The following is a 19,713-nucleotide window of genomic DNA, read 5'->3' as shown; positions in this document are numbered from 1 at the left end:
TTGCTTGATTTCGGTGATGGGTGCATCTTCCTTCATCTTGACAAACCGACCCTTCTGATAACAAAGTCTCAAGTGAAAGGGCTTGGCTCGAGAAACAGCCCAAGAAGTGTTGACGAAGTCGCAACTCTGGATGGATCTCCCAAACTTCGGTGCCGAATCGCCGGTTGTCAATTACCTGGGCGGATCCAGGGTTAACATCGGAGGCACCCGACAGTAAGAATGGCTTGCTTGAGTATCGGGAGTCCATTGCGTCAATCGCAATTGAGCCGTTCACCAGAATCCTCAACGAGTCTCCCATTCTGGCTCAAACGTGGGCGGTCCACCCTGGATATGTCGGCATGGGGACAGCGCGAGGATTGGGTGGCTGTCGTCGCCGATCGCATGTCCAACTTTCTTTGTCGGCACGTTTTGTGCCGATACGCATCCGCAATGTCGGCTGTGTTTTGTTTCTGAAAGGCATTCCAGTCTTCTCAGATCCCGGATGTTCTCCCGGGTTTGCGCTGGGTTTATTGGGCCATCTTGAGGCTATTGTTTGTACAGACAATCTCTCTGTGCCGTCATTGACAAAGATTCAACTCTGATGGCATCGAGTGTTAGATCGCTGATTGAAACGGACCAGCAAGGCGCGGAAGCCGATGCGGCTTTCATCGGCACCGGGTAGCAGTGAGAATGAACTGGGATTAATTGCGCTAGCGAAGCTGTCGATGACGGGATACTGCGGCGTCTTTGATTTTAGACTCTGCCATCGCATCTAGCTTATTTTGACCTGTCATGGTAGCTTCAGACTTTGATTGTATCGACTCGGATTTCATCTACATCAGCTAGTGATGTCAAAGCTATTCACCCCGTTGGCTATAGGGCCTAACCAGCTCTCTAACCGACTAGCCCTGGCGCCATTAACAAGGTACCGCGCAGACGATGAATGGACACCAACTCCAATGATGGAGGGTCAGCATACATTCCCTTCATTATCCACCTCATTCGTTATCTGACGCTTGATGACAGAGTACTATGCCCAGAGAGGCTGCGTTCCAGGGACTCTGCTCATCTCTGAGGGAACCCTCATCTCGTATCGCACCGCCGGGCGTCATAACGTCCCTGGCATCTGGAACCAAGCGCACATTGCAGGCTGGAAAAGGGTCACGGATGCCGTGCATGCCAAGGGCTCATTCATCTACTGCCAACTTTGGCACCTCGGTCGCGGTGGCAGAGCCGAAGTCCTCGAATCCCTCGGATTACATCTCGAGTCTTCCAGCGCGATGCCTGTTGCCGAGGGCGCTGCAACCCCCGTAGAAATGAGCGAAAGCGACATACAGCAAGTCATCGAGGACTACGCGACAGCCGCGCGCAACGCTCTCGAGGCCGGCTTCGATGGCGTGGAGATCCATGGCGCTAACGGGTATCTACCAGACCAGTTCCTCCAGGATACTTGCAACAAGCGGACCGACGGCTGGGGCGGCAGCATCGAGAAGCGTACCCGGTTCCATCTCGAAGTGACAAAGGCTGTCGTCAATGCCGTCGGCGCAGATAGGACGGCCGTTCGTCTCAGCCCGTACAGTGATTTCCAGGGCATGCTCATGGATGACCCGGACCCGACGTTTGAGTACTTGGTAAAGCGGCTGAAGCCTCTGGGGCTCGCGTATCTCCATCTGATCGAAGCCCGGATTAGCGGTAATGACGATACCGATTGCGGTGGACAGCGGACGGTGCGCTGGTTGATAGAGCTCTGGGACAACGCGAGCCCAGTTTTGCTTGCTGGCGGGTTGAATGCCAATTCTGCAAAGGCAGCTGTGGACGAAACGTACAAGAAGTACGATGTTGCTGTCGTTTTCGGGCGCTACTTCATCTCGAATCCCGACCTTGTCTTCCGCATCAAGGAGGGTATCGAGCTGGACAAGTACGAGCGGACGTACTTCTACACCCCAAAGCTGCCAACTGGATACATCGACTATCCTTTCTGCCCTCAGTTCCAGTCAAGTGCCAGGAGTTGACGCTGCATCGCGACTTCCAGATAGACACGGCGGAATTGGAAGAAAATATGAACCGGGTATCTTTGCCTAGGTAGGTATAAACAAATGTGAGGTTATTGTAGGAATTACATTACGCCATTATTCAGAGCTGTCGTATCTCGTCCGCGTCAATCGTACACAGCGTAGACGTTCTCCCATGGTGTCTGCGCATAGATCCTCGGCCACGCATGACTAGGTCTCTGGCGAGTGAGACCACCTTAGATCTTCATCGTTGCTCATTCTTCGCTCACAGTCCCAAGGCGATGCTGTGAGCCAAATCTGTTCCTCGTCCGCAGTAAAAGGCTCTTGCTGGACCGGCTCTTCAAGCCGTCGTCATCGCTACTCCCTGAACCATCACTTCTAGCCGATCGAAGTTCAAAAGAGCTGGCTACTCTCCTAATCTTGTCTTTCAGCATGCGCAACGAGCCTCGCTTCTTGAGCGCGACAGGCTGCGGTGCTGTTTCAACCACAGAGAGGGCGTTGCCAAGCGACTGGCTTCGAGCGTGGCCGGATTGGTGAGCCGTGGCTATCGGGTCCAACTCTAGGGGTTTTGACGACAGGACAGACACGGACGCTGCGCGACGAACATGCTTTTTGCGGTAGAACATGCTCAGACTTGATTTGGATCTTTGAGGCTGAGATGACAATGACGAGACTGTCGTAGTCGTGCCCAAGTTGGCATGAGTGATCGCGGGGTTCGTCCGCTGTTGCGCAGCTTGCAAGAAAAGGTTGGGCTGGCTTTTCGTCTGCTGAGCAGCTAGCCTCTGAGAAGGAACAGAAGCCTTTCCGAGAGTGTTCCTAGCTATTGGACCCCCAAGCGTAGTTCTACGGCTGCCTGATGTTGATAGGCCATTCGTGTTCGCTGTCGGCGTCGACTTTGTGCGGGCGTGTGTCCGTTGCCGGTCGGAGCTTGTCGAAAGTTTGAACTCCCGTTGCGGAGGTAGCGGCTCCTCGCCGATTTCGACCGCCGCAGGTGTATTATCGATCTCGAATCGTCTCCCTGGGCGCCGTTTGGCCCGTAATTTCTTCAAGTACTCCTCCGATGTCACTTCGCGGAAGTTCATCTCGGCTGCGGCTCGTTCGGCTCGTCGTTTTGCTTGCCTGTTGAGGTGGGCGGCCTCTTCTGAAGACAAAGCCATGGTAGAAATTGGACGGTCAGGATCTCGAGTTGAAGAATATGTACGTCGGGTTGGGTCGTGGGCTCCGCAAGTTCCGACTAGGGGTACGTCGAGGATGTGTTGCAGGGTATCATGAACTCGTGTTCGTCTTTCTTTGTTGTTTTCAAGTTCTCGGTTTCCAAAAGAGCGTTTTTGTTTTTTCTTGTGTTTCCAATCGTCTCGTCCTTGTTAAACGGCCGTCCTCTGGTGCGTGGGAGATATCACCATCATTTACTCGAGGCTGGGCGCATTCCAGAGGGGAAGAAGTTCGAGTGGATCTGGAGTAGAATGTCTCGCTTCGAGGCACGCAGGCCTGGCGGGGGGTGGTCGGCACGGTCAGTACGTTGCAGGAAGCGTGAGAAGTACAGCTTTTCAAAGCCTGAAACTCTAGTCGTAATCGGCGTTTCTGTTCGTCGAGGAAATCGTACGAAGAGGGTTCGCTTCTCGCCGCGTTAGGAATGCGCAGCCTCCTGAAAGGAAATTTACCTGCGACGCCGTGGTGCTGGGGTCCTCTCCGTAAGCCTCCGAGCGAGCCGCGCCGGTAAATCCTAAAAAAGAGGTGGTTCCCTGCAGTTCAGAGAAAGAAATTGCAATGTGCCATGTCGACGCAGCGTGGCATGCAAACGTTTGGATTTTCAAACATATGCTGTGAATGTCTGCGATGATCTGTCTGCGTGTGTTTGGAGCTGTGTCCGGGGCAACAACGAGAAAGTCGATGATTGAAGATGGGATGGCCCTGGCAGAAAGGAGGAGCTTGGGGCAGGTTGGCGATCATCGGTTGGTGATGGTGGCACAAGTGGGTACCTTGGTGGGTTGCATTGCTTACATTCATACACTGCCTATACTTGCATATCGTGTAGTAGCATGGCCCTCAGCACAACGATCCCAGACCATAATTCGATGCTTCACCAACACCAACGACATCGCCAACAAGATGATAGGGGTGATCAAAAAGTAAGTATTCATCATGTCCCCTATTCAGTATCCTTCCTCCGTGTCTAGCGAAACAAAAGCCTCAACCTTTGGAGGGCCTTCACTGAGAGCAGACAGGTCACCCCAAGCACCAGTACAGACAGAAGATGTTTGTAATGTTTTCCAATTTGTTTGGCATGCCTTCCTATATGTGCCAGTATCTGGTCATTATGCATAAAATTACAGTGTCATCAAATCATTCCTCAGAGACCTTGGCTCGGGATTCCTTTACAACTTGGCCGCATCCTTGGGGTTCTTGATCTCGACAATCAGCTTGCCCGTGTTGATGCCCTTGTAAAGGTCGACGAGACCCTGCTCCGCCGCCTTGAGGCCGCCCTTGACGACCGTCTCCTTGCGCTTGATCTTGCCCTCCTCGAGCCACTGCGCAAGCTCCTTGCGCGCCTGACCGTACTCCTGGACAAAGTCAAAGACGATGAAGCCCTGCATCTTGATGCGCATGGTGATGATGTTGGCGTAGTTCTTGGGGCCCTGCGGCGTCGCAGAGTTGTACTGGCTGATACCGCCGCACATGACGAAGCGCGAGAACTCCTTGGCACGCGCCAGCGCCATATCGAGAATCTCGCCACCGACGTTGTCAAAGTAGACGTTGATGAAATCGGGCGTGGCCTCCTTGAACTTTTGCTTGAACTCGGGGTCCTTGTAGTTGAGCGCGACGTCGAAGCCGAGCTCCTCCGTCAACCACTTGCACTTATCGTCCGAGCCGGCGAGACCGACGACGCGCGCGCCCTTAAGCTTGGCGATCTGGCCGGCGACGCTGCCGGTGGCACCCGCGGCGCCCGAGACGACGACGGTTTCGCCGGGCTTGGGGTCCCCGACGCGGAGCATGCCAAAGTAGGCCGTTAGGGCGGTCATGCCGATGCCGGAGAGGTAGTCGATGGGCTGGGAGACGGCGGGGAAGGAGGACACGGGCTCGACGCGGCTGTCGTGGACGACGCTGTACTCGGCCCAGCCGCCGAAGGAGGGGAGGACGTCGCCCTCCTTGGCCTTGGAGGACTTGGAGGCAAGGACGCGGCCAACGGTGGCGCCGCGCATGACTTCGCCGATTTGGACGGGAGGGAGGTAGGAGCGGCGGTCTAGATGGGGGTTTAATTAGTACTTGTCCACGCGCAGGTGATGATGGCGGAGTGTAAAGTCTCGACATACCGTTCAACCAGCCACGCATGGCGGGGTCAAGGGAGAGGTACCAGTTCTCAATGAGAATCTCGCCATCCTTGAGGTCCTCAGCCTTCGGGATAGGCTTCTGCTCAGTCTTGAAGGTCTTGCCGGGGATGATCTCGGCCGTGGGACGCTCGGCCAGCACGATGGAAAGGTTTTGTTGCGACATGTTGGGTTATGCTGTTGTGTGGAAAGAGGAAAAGGGTATCAAGGAAGACGGAGGAATTTGTATAAAGACACTCTTTTGTCAAGACTTTTGAATATTGGAAGCAGCCACCACAGAATACGAGACAAATGATTCACAGAGCCTTTCCAAGCTGAGAATGGAAGAGCAGAGGGAGCTCTTTTAGTACTCGGGGATACCCAGCCTATTTCGCAAACTTAGAAGTGCCCGTTTGCTTTCGTGTCCCACGTTTCCTCCGCCGCTTTCGCGGATTACACTTACCCCTCCAAGCTTCATGGCCGCGGTCAAGCGTGCGGTGCCAGCGGTGCGTGAGTCGCTTGCACCGAGTTTTTGCCTTTGGCTCATGTCATGACTTCATGCCCCGCGCCGGAGCAGGATGACCAAGACAGGACATTGGCCCGCACGAGCTCCGAAGGACTCGACGAGCTGGCGAACGATCGAGGAATGTTCTCCGGCGCACGGAGCATGGGCTAGTAGGGATGGGGCCTGGAAACTTTTTTTTTTTTCGTCTTTCCTTTCTCTGTGTGTCTGTCCTCTTTTTTTTTTTTTGAACAGTCAACGCACCACACGCACACGGTAACACGGTACCACGGGCACACAGATTGTCTAGCAGACTTTCGGATGGGGAAGTGGTGGATGGATAACCAAAAATGGGTGTGTGGGTGTGGCGTGTGGCCGATTTCCCCGGAGTGGCCGCCCGAACAACAAATGGAGTCGGAGGGTCTTTTTCCACCGGACGTTTTCTTCATATGGGTTAAGGGGGGGCTGGCGGGCTGCGGGCAACGCGCGACCCTAGCTAGACTGCTTCTGCTCCGAGGGGCAGAGACGCGAAGTCGATACTCGATATGAAGGTGGCAGGCCGCAGACTCTCACGACTCTCTCGCTCCAGGAGTCCAGGAAGATATTCGTACCAAAAGGCGGCGGATTACTGCGTCTGCAATGTCTGCATCTACGTCCGCGTCCGCGTCCGCGTCTGCGTCTCGTCTCGTTCCCGTGGTGGGGCTGGATAGAATCGGACATGACGACATGCCGAGGCTTGAGACAATGGCACCTCAGCTTGTCATCTCTCGCTCAGCTCTCTGCATTGGGCCTATCAGGACTCTCAGCCTGTCGGAGGCTCTGAAGAGATGGCGGGACATTATCTCCCTTGAACTCTGGAGCCTTGCACGTCGGAGGATTCGAGGATCACCACTGGACAACAGGCAGGAGGCGTTGTCATCAGCCCCTCGCCCATCGCTCGGTAGTGCAACTGACAGCTCTCAGGGTCCCCCAGAAGCGAAGCTGCAATGCTTGCGATTGCGGCCGATGCGACCATGCGGGAACGGGGACGTCGGGAACGGAGATGTGCTGGGGTGCTGGCCGTTGACCGTTCCATTGATGATCCCAAAAGGAGGGTCGCGGGTTGGGTTGAGTGTTCGAGAAGCGGGTTTGGGGCGGGCCAAGGATGTGCAATGCCGTCCAGGCTTAGAAATGCTGAAACTCAAAAGGTCCAGAGATAATCGGGATTGTCATCCACCTCGTGTCGGGGCTGTCGGGGTTGAATCCTCGTTCCTGAATTCTCGCAGCTAGGTATCTGTATTCGTAATACTCCGTACGTGCAGATACTGGCATGGCTGTCGCGCTGTCTGTTTGGCTGGCACCGGATGCGCTACTAATCATCGCCAATCGAAAAAGGCAGTGCGAGTGCGAGATGGATGGAACATGGTGAGGTTGGGCGAACCCCGATTGGACGCCATCGCCATCGTCCAAGGCGGCTTTGAAATGGGAGTGGGTGAGCCGAGGCAACTCGTGGGGAATGGATTTTGTGTGCCCTTTGCTTTTTTTGGCTTCACCGACGGTCGAAGCTCCCAATTCGGCCCCGTCCGGACCTGCAGTTCGGCCGGCCGGCGAATAATCCTTCCATGCAGTTCCAGATCGCCCAATCAGACTGATGTGTCAGCGCCCCGCCTGAACCTCGGGACCCACCACTTCTCTGACCGAAGTTTACCGAGGAGGGTCCACCGTCACGACCTTGATGGCTCGGTGAGAATCGGTCAGGCATGACATTCAGGGCCATTAAGTCATGCTTTCTTTGGGTGGAGTTCATTATACTGAGTTGATCGCGTGCTTGCTACAGGACTTCGGGTTCGTAGAGAAGTGCCAGAACAAATGCACTAACGCCAATCAGCAGTTGATGGAATAGTAGCCCGAAGTGTAGTTGTATTACGAGAATTACGAAAGACTCTATGACACGTCATTTACTCCCTGCTCCGGTTGACTGATTACTGAATGCGCGAGAAGACCTCAAATGAGATGCGCCGCTAATTTACATAGAAAGTTACACCCTTCTCTTTGAAGCCCTCTATGAGAGAAATCAGATTCTTCTCATCAATACTAGGCCAATCACTCATCAAACTCTGCTTCTCTTCAAAGGTGTCAAGTTCATCCAAGAACGGACTTGTACAGCTCAAACAGATCTCGCGGAGGTTGTTCATCGATGTCGCTCTGAGGAGTTTTCTCAAGCAAGGTGTGAGGTACCTACTTGCCCCCGAGATTTTGAGCTTCCTCAGGCTGAAAGGTAGCATATCCAGCAACAGGTCGCCATTCCCGTCGGGGACCATGCACTTTGGAGGTCCAAGTACCACATCTTGGCAGAGATGAACCTCTTCAAGATTCCTGAAATGCCGAAGTGATCCGATTACGTTCCTTCTTACCAGCTCTTCCTGCATAAACTCATTACGATTGCGGTAATACACAGTTGCCGGTGCGTACTGACCCTCCCACCCAAACCATGGCCCGATTTCCAAATGCTTCAAAGTCTTGAGTATCTGTTTGCTGAGTTCCTCGACAATGTCACAGGGGATGATCTCGGACTCGACGTTGCGGTTGTTCCAACTCAGCTCTCGGATGATACTACCGTCGGGAGACTCGCCCCGACCGAAGATGAAGACCTACAGCAATCTGCAGTGCTCCAGAAAGAGGCTGAAGGAAGTAGTGGAGATGTATCGGCAGTTTGTTAGCTTTAGGTACCTGAGACGAGCCAAGGCTGGGTAACCGTAACAGGGCATGGGGTCGCTGTAGAACTTGAGTCGTGTGATGCCGTGAATATGAAGGCTAGTGAGATTCGGAAGCTTGTCAATCAGTTGGCTACCACCCCAAGCGAGAGTGTGGTCCATTGATACCTCTTGGCCATCTGGGGGGCGAGCGCATAGAAATCGGAGGCTCTTGACCGAATTGTAGACTTCCCAGCGTCGGAATTGAGGGATTGAATCTTCATGTCTTAAAAAAAAGAAGCAGGCCCGGTCCACGATGATGTCGAGCTTCTCGAGGTTTGGTAACGATGCTAGTGTTCTCGGAATCGATGGGTGTAAGTCTTTGGAGCAGTTACAGCGGTGTTGCCCCGTATGAATCCAGGTACACTTAAGAGAGAGATTGGCTTCAACGTATCGAATGTCAGCCAGGGAGCCTCCTCTGCTGACCAGCTGAGCTTTTCGCTCGTGAATTACGAAACTGCGAATAATGGGATCACAGGGCCGTTTGTGATATAAGCTGAAAGTATTCGCAAGTGCGGTGCGGCAAGGTATCGAAACGTCTTGCATGTCAAGCTGAACTTCTCTAGGGCATCACGCCCAGCAAACGTGGGCTCGTAGCCGTGATCGCAGTACTGACAAGACTGACATAGAGCGCAGATAATGTGTTCCACGATTTCGGGTGGGAGGTTGGTGAGTGCTCGTGGTGTGATTTTACTGACTGAGCCTAAATCGCTCAGGTCGTATACGTCTTGTAAGGTTTCGCCCATCTTGACGGAATGTGACTGGTATTGATGTGTCTTGATATCGGGATTTCCGAGGTGCTGTGTGGTTCTCACTGTATCAGCTCTGGCGACGTGGGGGATTTGAAGAAATCATGGCGGTTACTTACTTCTGATCAAGACTAAAGTGCCTTCTCTGGTTCGATAGAAGATACTGCGTTTTGTGATCAGGATGTAAGGCTGGTGTCGTATCGATTGTCAGGAAGTAATGCAGTCTCTGTAGAAAAGCATGCGCACCAAGGCTGTTTACGGAGAAAGAGGCGAAACTCTATGCTCGAGGTCATCGTTATTCGGGCTTCCAAAAGGTACGCATACTTGAGAAGCTCATACATGGACACACAGCGCAAATGTTATTCCATTACCTCCATTAAATACGCGCAACGTATGTGTGAGCTTTTCGCCGTGGGCGGCACGTCGCACGCCTCATGCATAAAAGCGCCATTAAACTACAAGTCGAAGATTTGTACATGAAAATCGGTATCGAATTATTAAAGAAACTTGTCGTTTGACTCCTTGCCTACTATTCCTGCTATTCTTCACATTTGCGTCATAGCTTCTTCCTCCCACTTCATCCGTTGGCTACCTAAGCTACAAGTAATAGAAGGCAAGAAACCTGGGTTGTGAAAGACTCCACCGCCATGTCGAGGGTTAAGAGCCGAGACGTTTGCAGACTACTTAATTATCGCGACCGTAACTTTATAATCTCACCATTGCTCTCCTGTAAATAGGATCTTAGAATTGCTTTATATACGCTTCCTATTCCTACTTATTTCTATTGCTACTACTACTATTAAGGCTGTTATTACTATTATCGCTATTACTAAGGTACTATCCTTACTTTTATCCTCTCTCTTATCCTCTCTCTTATCCTCTCCTCTATCCTCTCCTCTGTCCTCTTATCTGTCCTCTCTATACTCACCTTATTTAGTATCGAATAGACTTCAGAAAGCGTGAGATGGCGATTGTAATAGCAATTGTATTTGATGAGATGGCCAGTTGGCTATTAACAGACATCCCGTCCCGTCTAGCAACATACTCAAAGTTCCTTACTTCTCACACCGGCTCTATAAACTAGAGCCAACGTAGCATTATCTACGGGTGGCCGAAGAAAAAATACAGGTGAACGAAGAGAGAGAAATGGCGGCATCGCGAGATGCAGTAAAAGGTTGGTGTGGTAAATGTGACTGGGGCAGACCTGGGCAAGCACCGAAAGATCTCATATAATAATAGCCCGAGATATCTATCTGCAGACTGACTTTGGACCTCTCAGACAAGTATGAGGCAACAACTCCCTCAAAGTATAAGATACGGGAGGTCGTCTCCGGGCTTTACCTCCGTCGTCGTCTACCTTAATTAATGGCAGGCCACGACGGACCGAAGTAGCGTTGCCGCTTGTCGGAAAGTAACACAAGTTACAACCTCAAATGAATCTCTCATACCTTCCTCTCAAATACTTGCTTTACTTTCATATTCGGATATCTCGTCTCATTACATACTGACCGTGAGGTCTCGTGTTGCTAGCTAATCTGCCTTGGCCCGATCTAGATCCAAGGATCCAGTCTCTATTGGCAGTGCACTGTGACCAAGTTGACGAAGCATTCGAAGCTTATGATTCGTGTTCTGCACAGCCTGACGCTGAGACGTGGACCTCCGACGCAGGACACCGGTTTTCGCGAAGAAAAGTACCTGCTCCAGTTCGGATTGTACTATTTTATCAACTTGAGCGCCTTTGGCGAGGAGACGTGCGAACGTCTTAGGTAGGACGTCAGGGGAGGTAGCGAGCATGATGGGGTTCAGTCCACCGCCGGGTTCTCGTGTGGACAGGTTTGGATTAGCTCCGTGGCGCAAAAGTGAGGCTACGATATCATCGCAGGTCGTTCCTGATTGGCACTGTAGGAGTACGATACCCAAAGGAGTATTTGAAAACGGCTCCGGTCCCTCTGCCTCGTTGACATCGGCGTTGTTGTCTATCAGTATCTTTTTCACTGAAGATCGATCGGTCCAGAGGCAAATATGGAAAGCAGACATATTCGGACGCGTCGAAGAAACGTTCTGCGAGTTGAGCTCAGCCCCAAACTTCAGCAGTGTGCGAATCGTGCTTTCAGGATGATGTCGCTCAATAGACGCAACCAACGAGGTCACGTCGTCGTCCCATGTATCGTCCTTCCCCAAGGTATTGACTCCATTGGAAAACCCTCCGGCGAGAAGGACCTCCATCAGCTTGGGGCATTTGACCGAGTGAAGAAGGTAGCTCTTCTGGGCCCAGAAGTTTTCGATTGAGTGGCAGCCCTGGAGAAGATATCGCACAACCTCGATCTTGTTGTTCTTGATTGCAATACTTATGGCAGTTTCTCTGTTGAGAGTAGCTCCAAAGTCATAATCAGGATCAATGACGGGACTAAGGGGGCCTGCTCCGTGAGCAATAGCCATTTTCACGGCACTCAGTGTACCAGTTCTGATACCCCAGAATAGGGCCCGGTGCCCACTAAGTGAGTCTAGGTGGTAAAGACTCCATCCGATAATGGCTGCACATCTACGCGAGCACCGAATGAGTGATAGGGCATCTTTCGCGGGAAGCTGAAGGCCGATCTCGTTCAAGATCTCGTATGGAAGGCCGTCTATAAGTTGAAAGTCTCGACTCTGAGGTTCGGTCTTCGCCGTGGTTCTTCTCATCGCGAGGATTTTATGGAGGCTAAAGTTTGTCAATACGTATTTCAAGCCTTGAGTTAAAGGTGACGATGTTGCGCAATGAAGGTATCATACCAGTTATATCTGAGGCTTACTATGGTGCTACTGATAACGTAGTTAAGGGAATGGGGCGATAGATGATCGACGGAAAAGGTCGAATATAAGTTAGGGCGATTCTTACGGGTCGTCAGATAGAGAGCCGGAATGTGGTAAGTTACACAGGGCCTGGTCGAGACAGACCTAGGTGGAAAGGAGGGAGGGGAAAACAAAAGTTTGGCAGATGCGAGGGGAACGGGCCCATAAGAGAGTCTTAATATAGTCCCAGGAGCTGGCCGGTCGACGGCACGAGAAAAATATTTACGTGTATAGGGTGGCAGTGGTACAATGGTGAAGGTGAGGAGGAACCTGACTTGCTCACGAAGGTGAATGGCAACTCACAAGTGAATCAGTGCAAAAAGGTGAACTTGAGACGTGCCGGCTGTGTATTAACTTCGCAACTCGTCGGGTTTTGAATCACGACGTCGTCAATTGACGGGGAGTTCTTACAGGGATGGAAGGGACTGAACACTCTGACGATCATAGTTTACTTCTGATTTGGATTCTTTCATTTCTGTAGCAATATGTAGCAGCTCGTGTGAGGCCAGTTGTATCGGAGATAGATCGTTGTCAAGGGAACACTGACTCAACTGAGCGGAAAGTGCCACAGTGCCCCATCCTGTTGGCAAACTAACGCATAACTTACAAGGCAGAAAGCCATTGAAAATTGTACAAATAAGGGAGCTTGAACTAGAATATGTTTGAGACTTGCCATAGCTCCGGCGGTACAATCGTAGACAGAGATACTGGGCAATTCAACGGAGAAATGTCACACAATTTTCATTTTATATTAGTACGCCTGTATTCTATTATTTTTCTCTATTCATAACTCTAAATGGCAAATCTTGTGCCGATGTTACTCTAGATCTTATTGTTCTCAAGTGACCGACGATCAACCTTCTGCAGGAGAAGGGTCATGGATGGAACTACAAGTTGTGCGGATTTCCCACAGAAGGCGACGTTGATGCAAAAGATGGCTGGAAGACGTTGCCGCCTAGTATGCTCAGAGGACGACACAGAGTGGACATACATCGACGGCCCAGGAATGCCTGAAGCAATTTAATTGCGGCACAATCAACAACACCTTCCATTGACTCAGTCCTGAGAGCGTAGTGCTCATAAGGTACTGATGGGATAAGGACTAAGTGCGCCTACTGGGGGAGATAGTAGGGGAAGAGGCCTGTTGTTCATACTTACAAATTACCAGACTGCGACTGACGTCTAGTACAGGACATGGGAAGAGCTACAATTGGACGAGACTGCAGATATTCAAGGTGGTTGTTATCGGTGACATCAGTGCCTTAGTGACAATACACCTACCTCTACGCAAACGCACCTGCAAGATAGGTAGTCATAGAAAAACCAATACAAGCTAATGACAACATATATTATTTCCTCCGTCCACACTTTACAGCAGATAAAGAAAAGTCACAGTGTAAGCCCGTGCTTCCACACAAGTTATTTGGTGGAGCAAATTTGGTATTGGTGGATGCATTGTAACTTGGAAGATGCTTGTCGCCAGATCTCCCTGACACACTGAAATGTGGCTCATCGAGCTTCTTTTTTGCCCTAGCCTGTGCTCCAAGCAAGATAGCTTGCATTGCAGGGCATCCTCGTTCCTACGTTGCAGAGCTTACAGGCACTGAGAGTACCACTGGTTCGACGCTTGGCACGTGGAACCAGACTGGCAACAAGTCGGTCCGGTGAAGCCAGATCCTCCGCACTGAGCCCACTTCGCAGCACACTAGTAGGGTGAAGATACATTAGTCAAGGAAGACTTGGAGTAAAGAATCGAGGTCTCACAGTTCCATCACCGCCGCTGCTGGGCGGAGGGCTAGTCACAGGCGGGCTTGTGCCGCCACCACCAGCATCCGATGCACCGACAGTGATTGTAGAAGAGCCGCTGCTGAAGTATCCTTCCGTGGCAACGATCATGTAGTCGTGAGTGCCGAGGTTTAGGCCCACCTGAGCCCAGGCATTGAAGTGGTTGCCGGTCGTGACTGTTCCGCCGACGCGTTTGGTCTGGCGGACGGACCAGTACTGCTGAAAGGTCTTTGTACCATCGATGGATGGGGCGTTGGTTCGCGTGCTAACGTAGATGTCGTAGGTGCCACCATCACTGGTGACGGTACCCTTCTTGGTAGCCCCGCTGGAAGGGTTGTAAGTACCGAAGGACTCGACGATGTAATACTTTGTTATGGTTAGCAGATGTTGAGGTTAGTCAGGAAATATCGGGCTAACCTCGATCAGGGGGTTCCTAGTCCAGCCATAGACCGCGAGGTAACTGTTACCGTTCGGGTTATAGCTGCCAGAATACGTGATAGTTCTGGGAAGTAGGGTATCGTCAGAAACATGCTCAAGACTCTGTCTGAGTCGGTATGGGACGATTGTACCTCGGTCCACCGGGATTCCAGCCTTTGCCTCCAACAAAGTTACCACCAGTTTGCCAGACGACGCTGTATTGGCCCCCTGCACCATTGGTGTAAGTAACTTGAGATCCACCATCAGTCCACCAGGAGTAATAGTAGCCGTTGTGTGTTCCAGTAGACGAAGGAGTCGACTGGCGTTTCATCAGCTCTCCAGGAGCAGAGAGAACACTAGTTACAGAGGCGAACGCGAGGAAAAGTGAGTTGAAAGTGACCATGATGAATTGATTGCTGATGTTGTCTATCATTCCCGCTGTTCCTGATTTAGGCGGAGGCGAAGTCTGTGGCTTTATATCTGTAGCACGTTGTGCCAGTCTCGTTCTCGGTCTACCAAAGCGACTCAAGAACGCCGAATGTAACACACACTTCCCTTCCAAAGGACATTGGTACTGGTACAACCACGCCATGAGTTAAATTGATGTGCCCCTGACAACCCATCGGGCAGGATCCTTGGGTCTGAGACGGGTGCAATGTCACTTCGCTCCATCTGAAGTTCCCTTAGACTTCACCCGGAACCAAGTCCTTGGCATCGGTCCAAATACGAATCAATTAACTTGGTTGAAAATCTTCCACCTGTCTAAGTCTGTGCCAACAACTTGGTGTTTGCTTTGTGGTTTTTTATCAATATAGGGTGTGCATCTCTCTTATTCCTTCGTTTCTCTCTGATAGGGCATTGATTCTTAGGAGATGTCAATCCCAATTCATACATTCTCAGGTCCTTAAAGTAGTAAAATGTACCTGGGAAAACCCCAGGTGTGAGGTGTCGCGGTGTTGTATTAGCGCCTTCAATGGAGGTTGAAAAAGGAAGTCGGAATATCTAGGCCGTGTTCAAATGTCAACCACTTTGAGATTTTTAGGATAGCTGAGCTGATTAATATGGCAATAGCGATTTAACCGGCGGCAAAAAGATGAGAGAGGTCGCCTGGTGGACATTTCCCGTCGAGCCTCCCGATGTGTGGGGGGTAGGGGGTCTGAATATAGCCGAGTGCAGGCCACGCGACGTGCAGTAGCACTGAGATAACCTCACTATATCAAGCCTTGGTCGTTACAAAGCCTCGAGTTCTAGAATGAGGTACTCCCAATCATGCTTTTACTCGGGAAGTACCACGGAGCATCGCTGATAACTTCCGCTTCCATTTTCGGCTAGTGACGTGTTGGATACCTTATTCAGGAAGCCTTTCTCTGCCTCAGATTGTGAGGTTGAATGGAAAGTTTCAATGCTCTGGATTCTCGATAGAGAAACTGGGACACTTCGGCTTATTTGCTGTAAGGAATATAGGAGAAGCCGGTCTTTCGGGTCTGAGGCTGTGCGGGGCCGAAGGTCCACTCCGCTTCGTCCGTGATAGACCCGGGAGTACACTCCGCTCTGAGAAATACCGAAGACAGAGGTGGCCACTGTCAGATCACCCCGGACGAAGATTGCGAAATCTTCGTTTCAAGCTCTAGGAATGCGTCAAAGCATTCTCTCTGCCTTCATCTCCACGTTCAGTTCCAATTTGACGTTCAATGTTACATGGACGCTCAGCTCACGCACCCTCCGTCGCTGAGAAACAGGTCTCGTCCAAGCCCTTCGTCATTTGTACGTGCCCACGTGATCGATTGAACCAATTGTAGGCATGCAAATATGGTGGGAGAAAATCTAAGATAAGATCCTCAGTCAAATGATAGGTACATGAGTTTCCCATGGTGAGGTCTACCTTACCCTTTGAATTCTTCGGTATGCTTGTTCATTCCGCATCCGGACAATGACACGCCAACTGTGGACTCAACTCGACTTCTCCACGTCGAGTGAAGCACGACATACTTGTTGAAATCGGTCTGATTGGATGCTCGTAGCGCGTCAGGTTCGAGACCAACGGTCTAGCCCCTTAACAGTGCCTGCGCTGAGGGGGTGACTTTCACAAATGGCAGGCTGACGGAAAGCGTGTTCCGACCCACGCAATAAGTATCAACCCTTTCTCTCGTTCTCAGAAGTGTGCTCAAATGTTGAACTTAAATCGAATGTTGCATGCTGAACGAAAGAGTCACAAGAATGCATCTTCTGTAAATACTTAGGTAGTTCGGTAGTCAAGTAGGACCATTTCCCACTGCAGTCAACCACTCCATCGCGTCCACACGTTACTACAACTTCTCGATTGGAGAAAGTGAGTGTGTTATAAAAGTTTCCCGCAATTGTTATCATGAAAACTTTCTTCCCGTAGCGAAGAGCCTCGGGTTCTCAAACAAAAAGTCACTTGGAAAAGATGTGGTCGCAGATCGCCTCCCCAAGAGTCTCAAATACATCGATGGTCCATGGCGTGACGTTGTAGAGGAAGCACCCTTACATGTCGATCTTACGTGTGTTTGCCGGAGATTTTGTCCTCTCGGCAAGATGGTCCTCTATTTGCCTAGAGGAGGAGAGTCCAGATATTCCAGCACATGCCTCAAAAGGTGCGAAACGGCGGAAACGTCCATCTTCAAGGGGATGCTTCCGACATTACGTCAACCTTCGGGCTTTCGTAGAGGCCTTTTCCGTCAAGACTATCATACTACGGAATGTTGCAGCGTATCCAGACTGTTTACTCATCCAAAAGGATGGTCGGCGGCCGCAAAACCGAAGCAATCGGGGCGACGGAAGTGTTGACTACCCTGTTAACGGCAATAGATTCAGCCCGCGGCTCGGGTTCGCAACGGAAACGACTGCCTCATTGTCCAGAGAGAGTAAAAAGCGCGCGGCGCTAGACAGGCGTGACTCGACGAGCTGGGCAATAGACTGTCGCACAATTGGTGGGGGCGCTCGCAATGGCTCCATTTCCCCAGATGAATCCTAGTCGACTACCCCGCGAATCCAGATTTCCCCCAAACTTCCCCGTGCTTCAGACCCGCTAGAGACCCAACGAATACGACGGACTAGAGTCAAGAAAGTTTTACTGACCTATAGAAACAAGGAGTAATGTCAGACGGCTGGAATTTCCCTGACAGTTTGACATCGAGATGAGGGCTTCGACAGTGTTCACCTTGTCAGATAAGGCCCAACCCCGCAGCAGCTTTTCCCATGGGACGGTTAAGACCTGCCGGAAATCATCCCGTACGCTAGTCCGATATGTCTTGTCCTTGCTTTTGTTACTCTAGAACCTGGGTGTTAGCCTTCAACTAATATCCTTCCCAAAGCGTGTGGTGAGTTGCAAAGTCTATAAATCTCGCCCATCCCGCCGGTACAGAGTTCGTAAACATGGGCAATATCTCAGAGACCTCGTCTCCGGATGCAATCTTGATGCTCTAACAAGATCTTTCGCTTTAATTATTTTCTTCTGATCGAAACTCCGCCGACCAACGGCCAACTTCACCATGGGGTTACCAGATGATTTCTTCAAGCAAGGCGTCCAGCACGTCGAGCAGAACAATGCAGTCAGCGACGCAGTCAAGGCCGTAGAGAACCGTGACCTAGAGCGGATCGAGGAAACCAAACCAGGTACCTTTGTCTGGCTCTGTGTTGCGGCAACCGCGATCGGAGGCATGCTCTTTGGCTACGATACTGGCGTCATCTCCGGAGTTCTTGTTGTTATCGGTAAAGACCTCGACAACAAAGACCTTACTCACTCAGAAAAGGAGTTGATCACGGCAGTCACCGCAGCCGGAGCCTTGATTGGCGCCGTCATTGCCGGTATTACTGCCGACAAGTACGGAAGAAAGCCTGCTATTTGGTTCGCTTCTGTTCTTTTTACGATTGGTGCCCTGCTCCAGGCTACCTCTTTCACGATTGCGCAAATGACCGTTGGTCGACTTGTGATAGGCTTTGGTGTCGGCTCTGCATCCATGGTAAGCCTCCATATCTCTATGATTTCCCCAATAGACTTGACCGAAGGCCACAAGCTAACATGGGTCATTTTCTCAGATCGTACCATTATACATCGCAGAAATTTCCCCTGCAAGGTTCAGAGGCCGAATGATCTCAATCGACATGATCTTCCTTGGTGCCGGATCCGTGCTTGCATACGCTTTCGCCGCAGCCTTCAACACAACGGCACATGGCTGGAGATACATGGTTGGAATCGGTGGTATTCCTTCGGTCATACTCGGCATCCTCCTCTTCTGGTGTCCAGAATCGCCTCGTCAACTCATGTTTCACAGCCACCGAGACGATTGTATCCGTGTCCTAAAACAAATCTACCCCAACGGCAGCGAAGACGAAATCGCGGACAAAGTGATTTCTATTGAGCGTGGCGTCAACCAAGCCAAGGTCCTCAACGAAGAAATTTCCCTTCGAAAGTCCGTCACCAGCCTATTCAAGGTCCCGGCCAACCTGCGAGCAGTCACTTCAGCTTGTGGCCTTATGGCTGCCCAGCAGCTATGCGGCTTCAATACTCTCATGTACTATTCGAGTTCTCTCTTCGAAATCGTCGGCTTCTCGAACCCTGTTGCCGTCGGTACCGTTGTAGCAGGTACCAATTTCATCTTCACAGTCTTGTCAATCTTCCTCATCGACAGAATCGGCCGGCGAAGAATCCTGCTCTGGACGATGTGGGGTATGCCTGTCTGCCTCGCAATCGCCGCCATTGCGTTCCACTGGATCCCCTTGGATAACAACACTTTGGAGTTGACTACAAAGGAGGTGGGATGGCCCGCAAACCTGGTTCTGGTTGCAATGATCATGTTCGTGGCCTTCTACGCTGCCGGTCTGGGCTGTGTCCCTTGGCAGGCGAACGAGTTTCTCCCCATGGAAGTACGAGCTATGGGAACCATGATGATCAATATCTTCAACTGGGGTCCAAACATCATCGTTTCTTCGACATTCCTGTCAATGATGCGAGGCATGACCCCATCAGGCACGTTTGGTCTATACGCTGGGTTGTCTTTCTTGGGCTGGGTGTTTGTGATCTTCTGCTTCCCTGAAGCAGCAAACATGACGTTGGAGGAGATCAGGGTGGTATTTGAGCACGGATTTGGCGTGAGATATGCCGAGGAATGGCGAAAGCAGAGAAAGCTCGACATCCAAGCCCGGAAGGAGGAGAATACAGTGTGAAAGATGGTTTAAGACTTCTTCTGTGTTTACCACGAAAAGGTACTATGGCCTGAAAATTGAAATAAAAATTATAGCTTGAAACAATCGATTGTAGCGGGAATTTGAGAACGATATTCAAATTGACTTGATCAAACGCAAATTCTCCCACGCAGGAAACCCTCCTAGACAGCGTGTTGGTCTTGCTTCCCGCCTGAGTCAAACCAATGTAACAAA

At 51.2% G+C, this 19,713-nt stretch overlaps 4 protein-coding genes across 4 annotated transcripts; 2 read left to right on the top strand and 2 right to left on the bottom strand.

Annotated features, from left to right (window-relative positions):
* Positions 1-827: 827 nt before the first annotated feature.
* On the top strand, positions 828-1,991 carry N0V96_009002 (uncharacterized protein; the record flags this gene model as incomplete). The annotated part of the gene is made up of 2 exons (XM_053188941.2): positions 828-948; positions 1,006-1,991. The coding sequence occupies 2 exons, from the start codon at positions 828-830 to the stop codon at positions 1,989-1,991; spliced, it is 1,107 nt and encodes a 368-aa protein (XP_053053707.2).
* Positions 1,992-4,366: 2,375 nt separating this feature from the next.
* On the bottom strand, positions 4,367-5,483 carry N0V96_009001 (uncharacterized protein; the record flags this gene model as incomplete). The annotated part of the gene is made up of 2 exons (XM_053188940.1): positions 4,367-5,232; positions 5,303-5,483. 2 exons carry the CDS (start codon positions 5,481-5,483, stop codon positions 4,367-4,369), a joined length of 1,047 nt encoding a protein of 348 aa, XP_053053706.1.
* Positions 5,484-13,705: 8,222 nt separating this feature from the next.
* Positions 13,706-14,716, bottom strand: N0V96_009000 (uncharacterized protein; the record flags this gene model as incomplete). The annotated part of the gene is made up of 4 exons (XM_065758514.1): positions 13,706-13,816; positions 13,876-14,262; positions 14,314-14,377; positions 14,466-14,716. The coding sequence occupies 4 exons, from the start codon at positions 14,714-14,716 to the stop codon at positions 13,706-13,708; spliced, it is 813 nt and encodes a 270-aa protein (XP_065612907.1).
* A 3,109-nt stretch (positions 14,717-17,825) lies between these two features.
* Positions 17,826-19,500, top strand: N0V96_008999 (uncharacterized protein; the record flags this gene model as incomplete). Its single annotated transcript, XM_053188938.2, has 2 exons — positions 17,826-18,296; positions 18,373-19,500. The coding sequence occupies 2 exons, from the start codon at positions 17,826-17,828 to the stop codon at positions 19,498-19,500; spliced, it is 1,599 nt and encodes a 532-aa protein (XP_053053704.2).
* Positions 19,501-19,713: the final 213 nt, after the last annotated feature.

The sequence above is a fragment of the Colletotrichum fioriniae genome (genome assembly GCF_027942845.1).
Source record: "Colletotrichum fioriniae strain IMI 355084 chromosome Unknown scaffold_11, whole genome shotgun sequence".
Lineage (NCBI taxonomy): Eukaryota > Fungi > Ascomycota > Sordariomycetes > Glomerellales > Glomerellaceae > Colletotrichum > Colletotrichum fioriniae.
The sequence above is the reverse complement of the archived record's forward strand: the minus strand, read 5'-3'. Positions and strand labels throughout refer to the sequence as shown.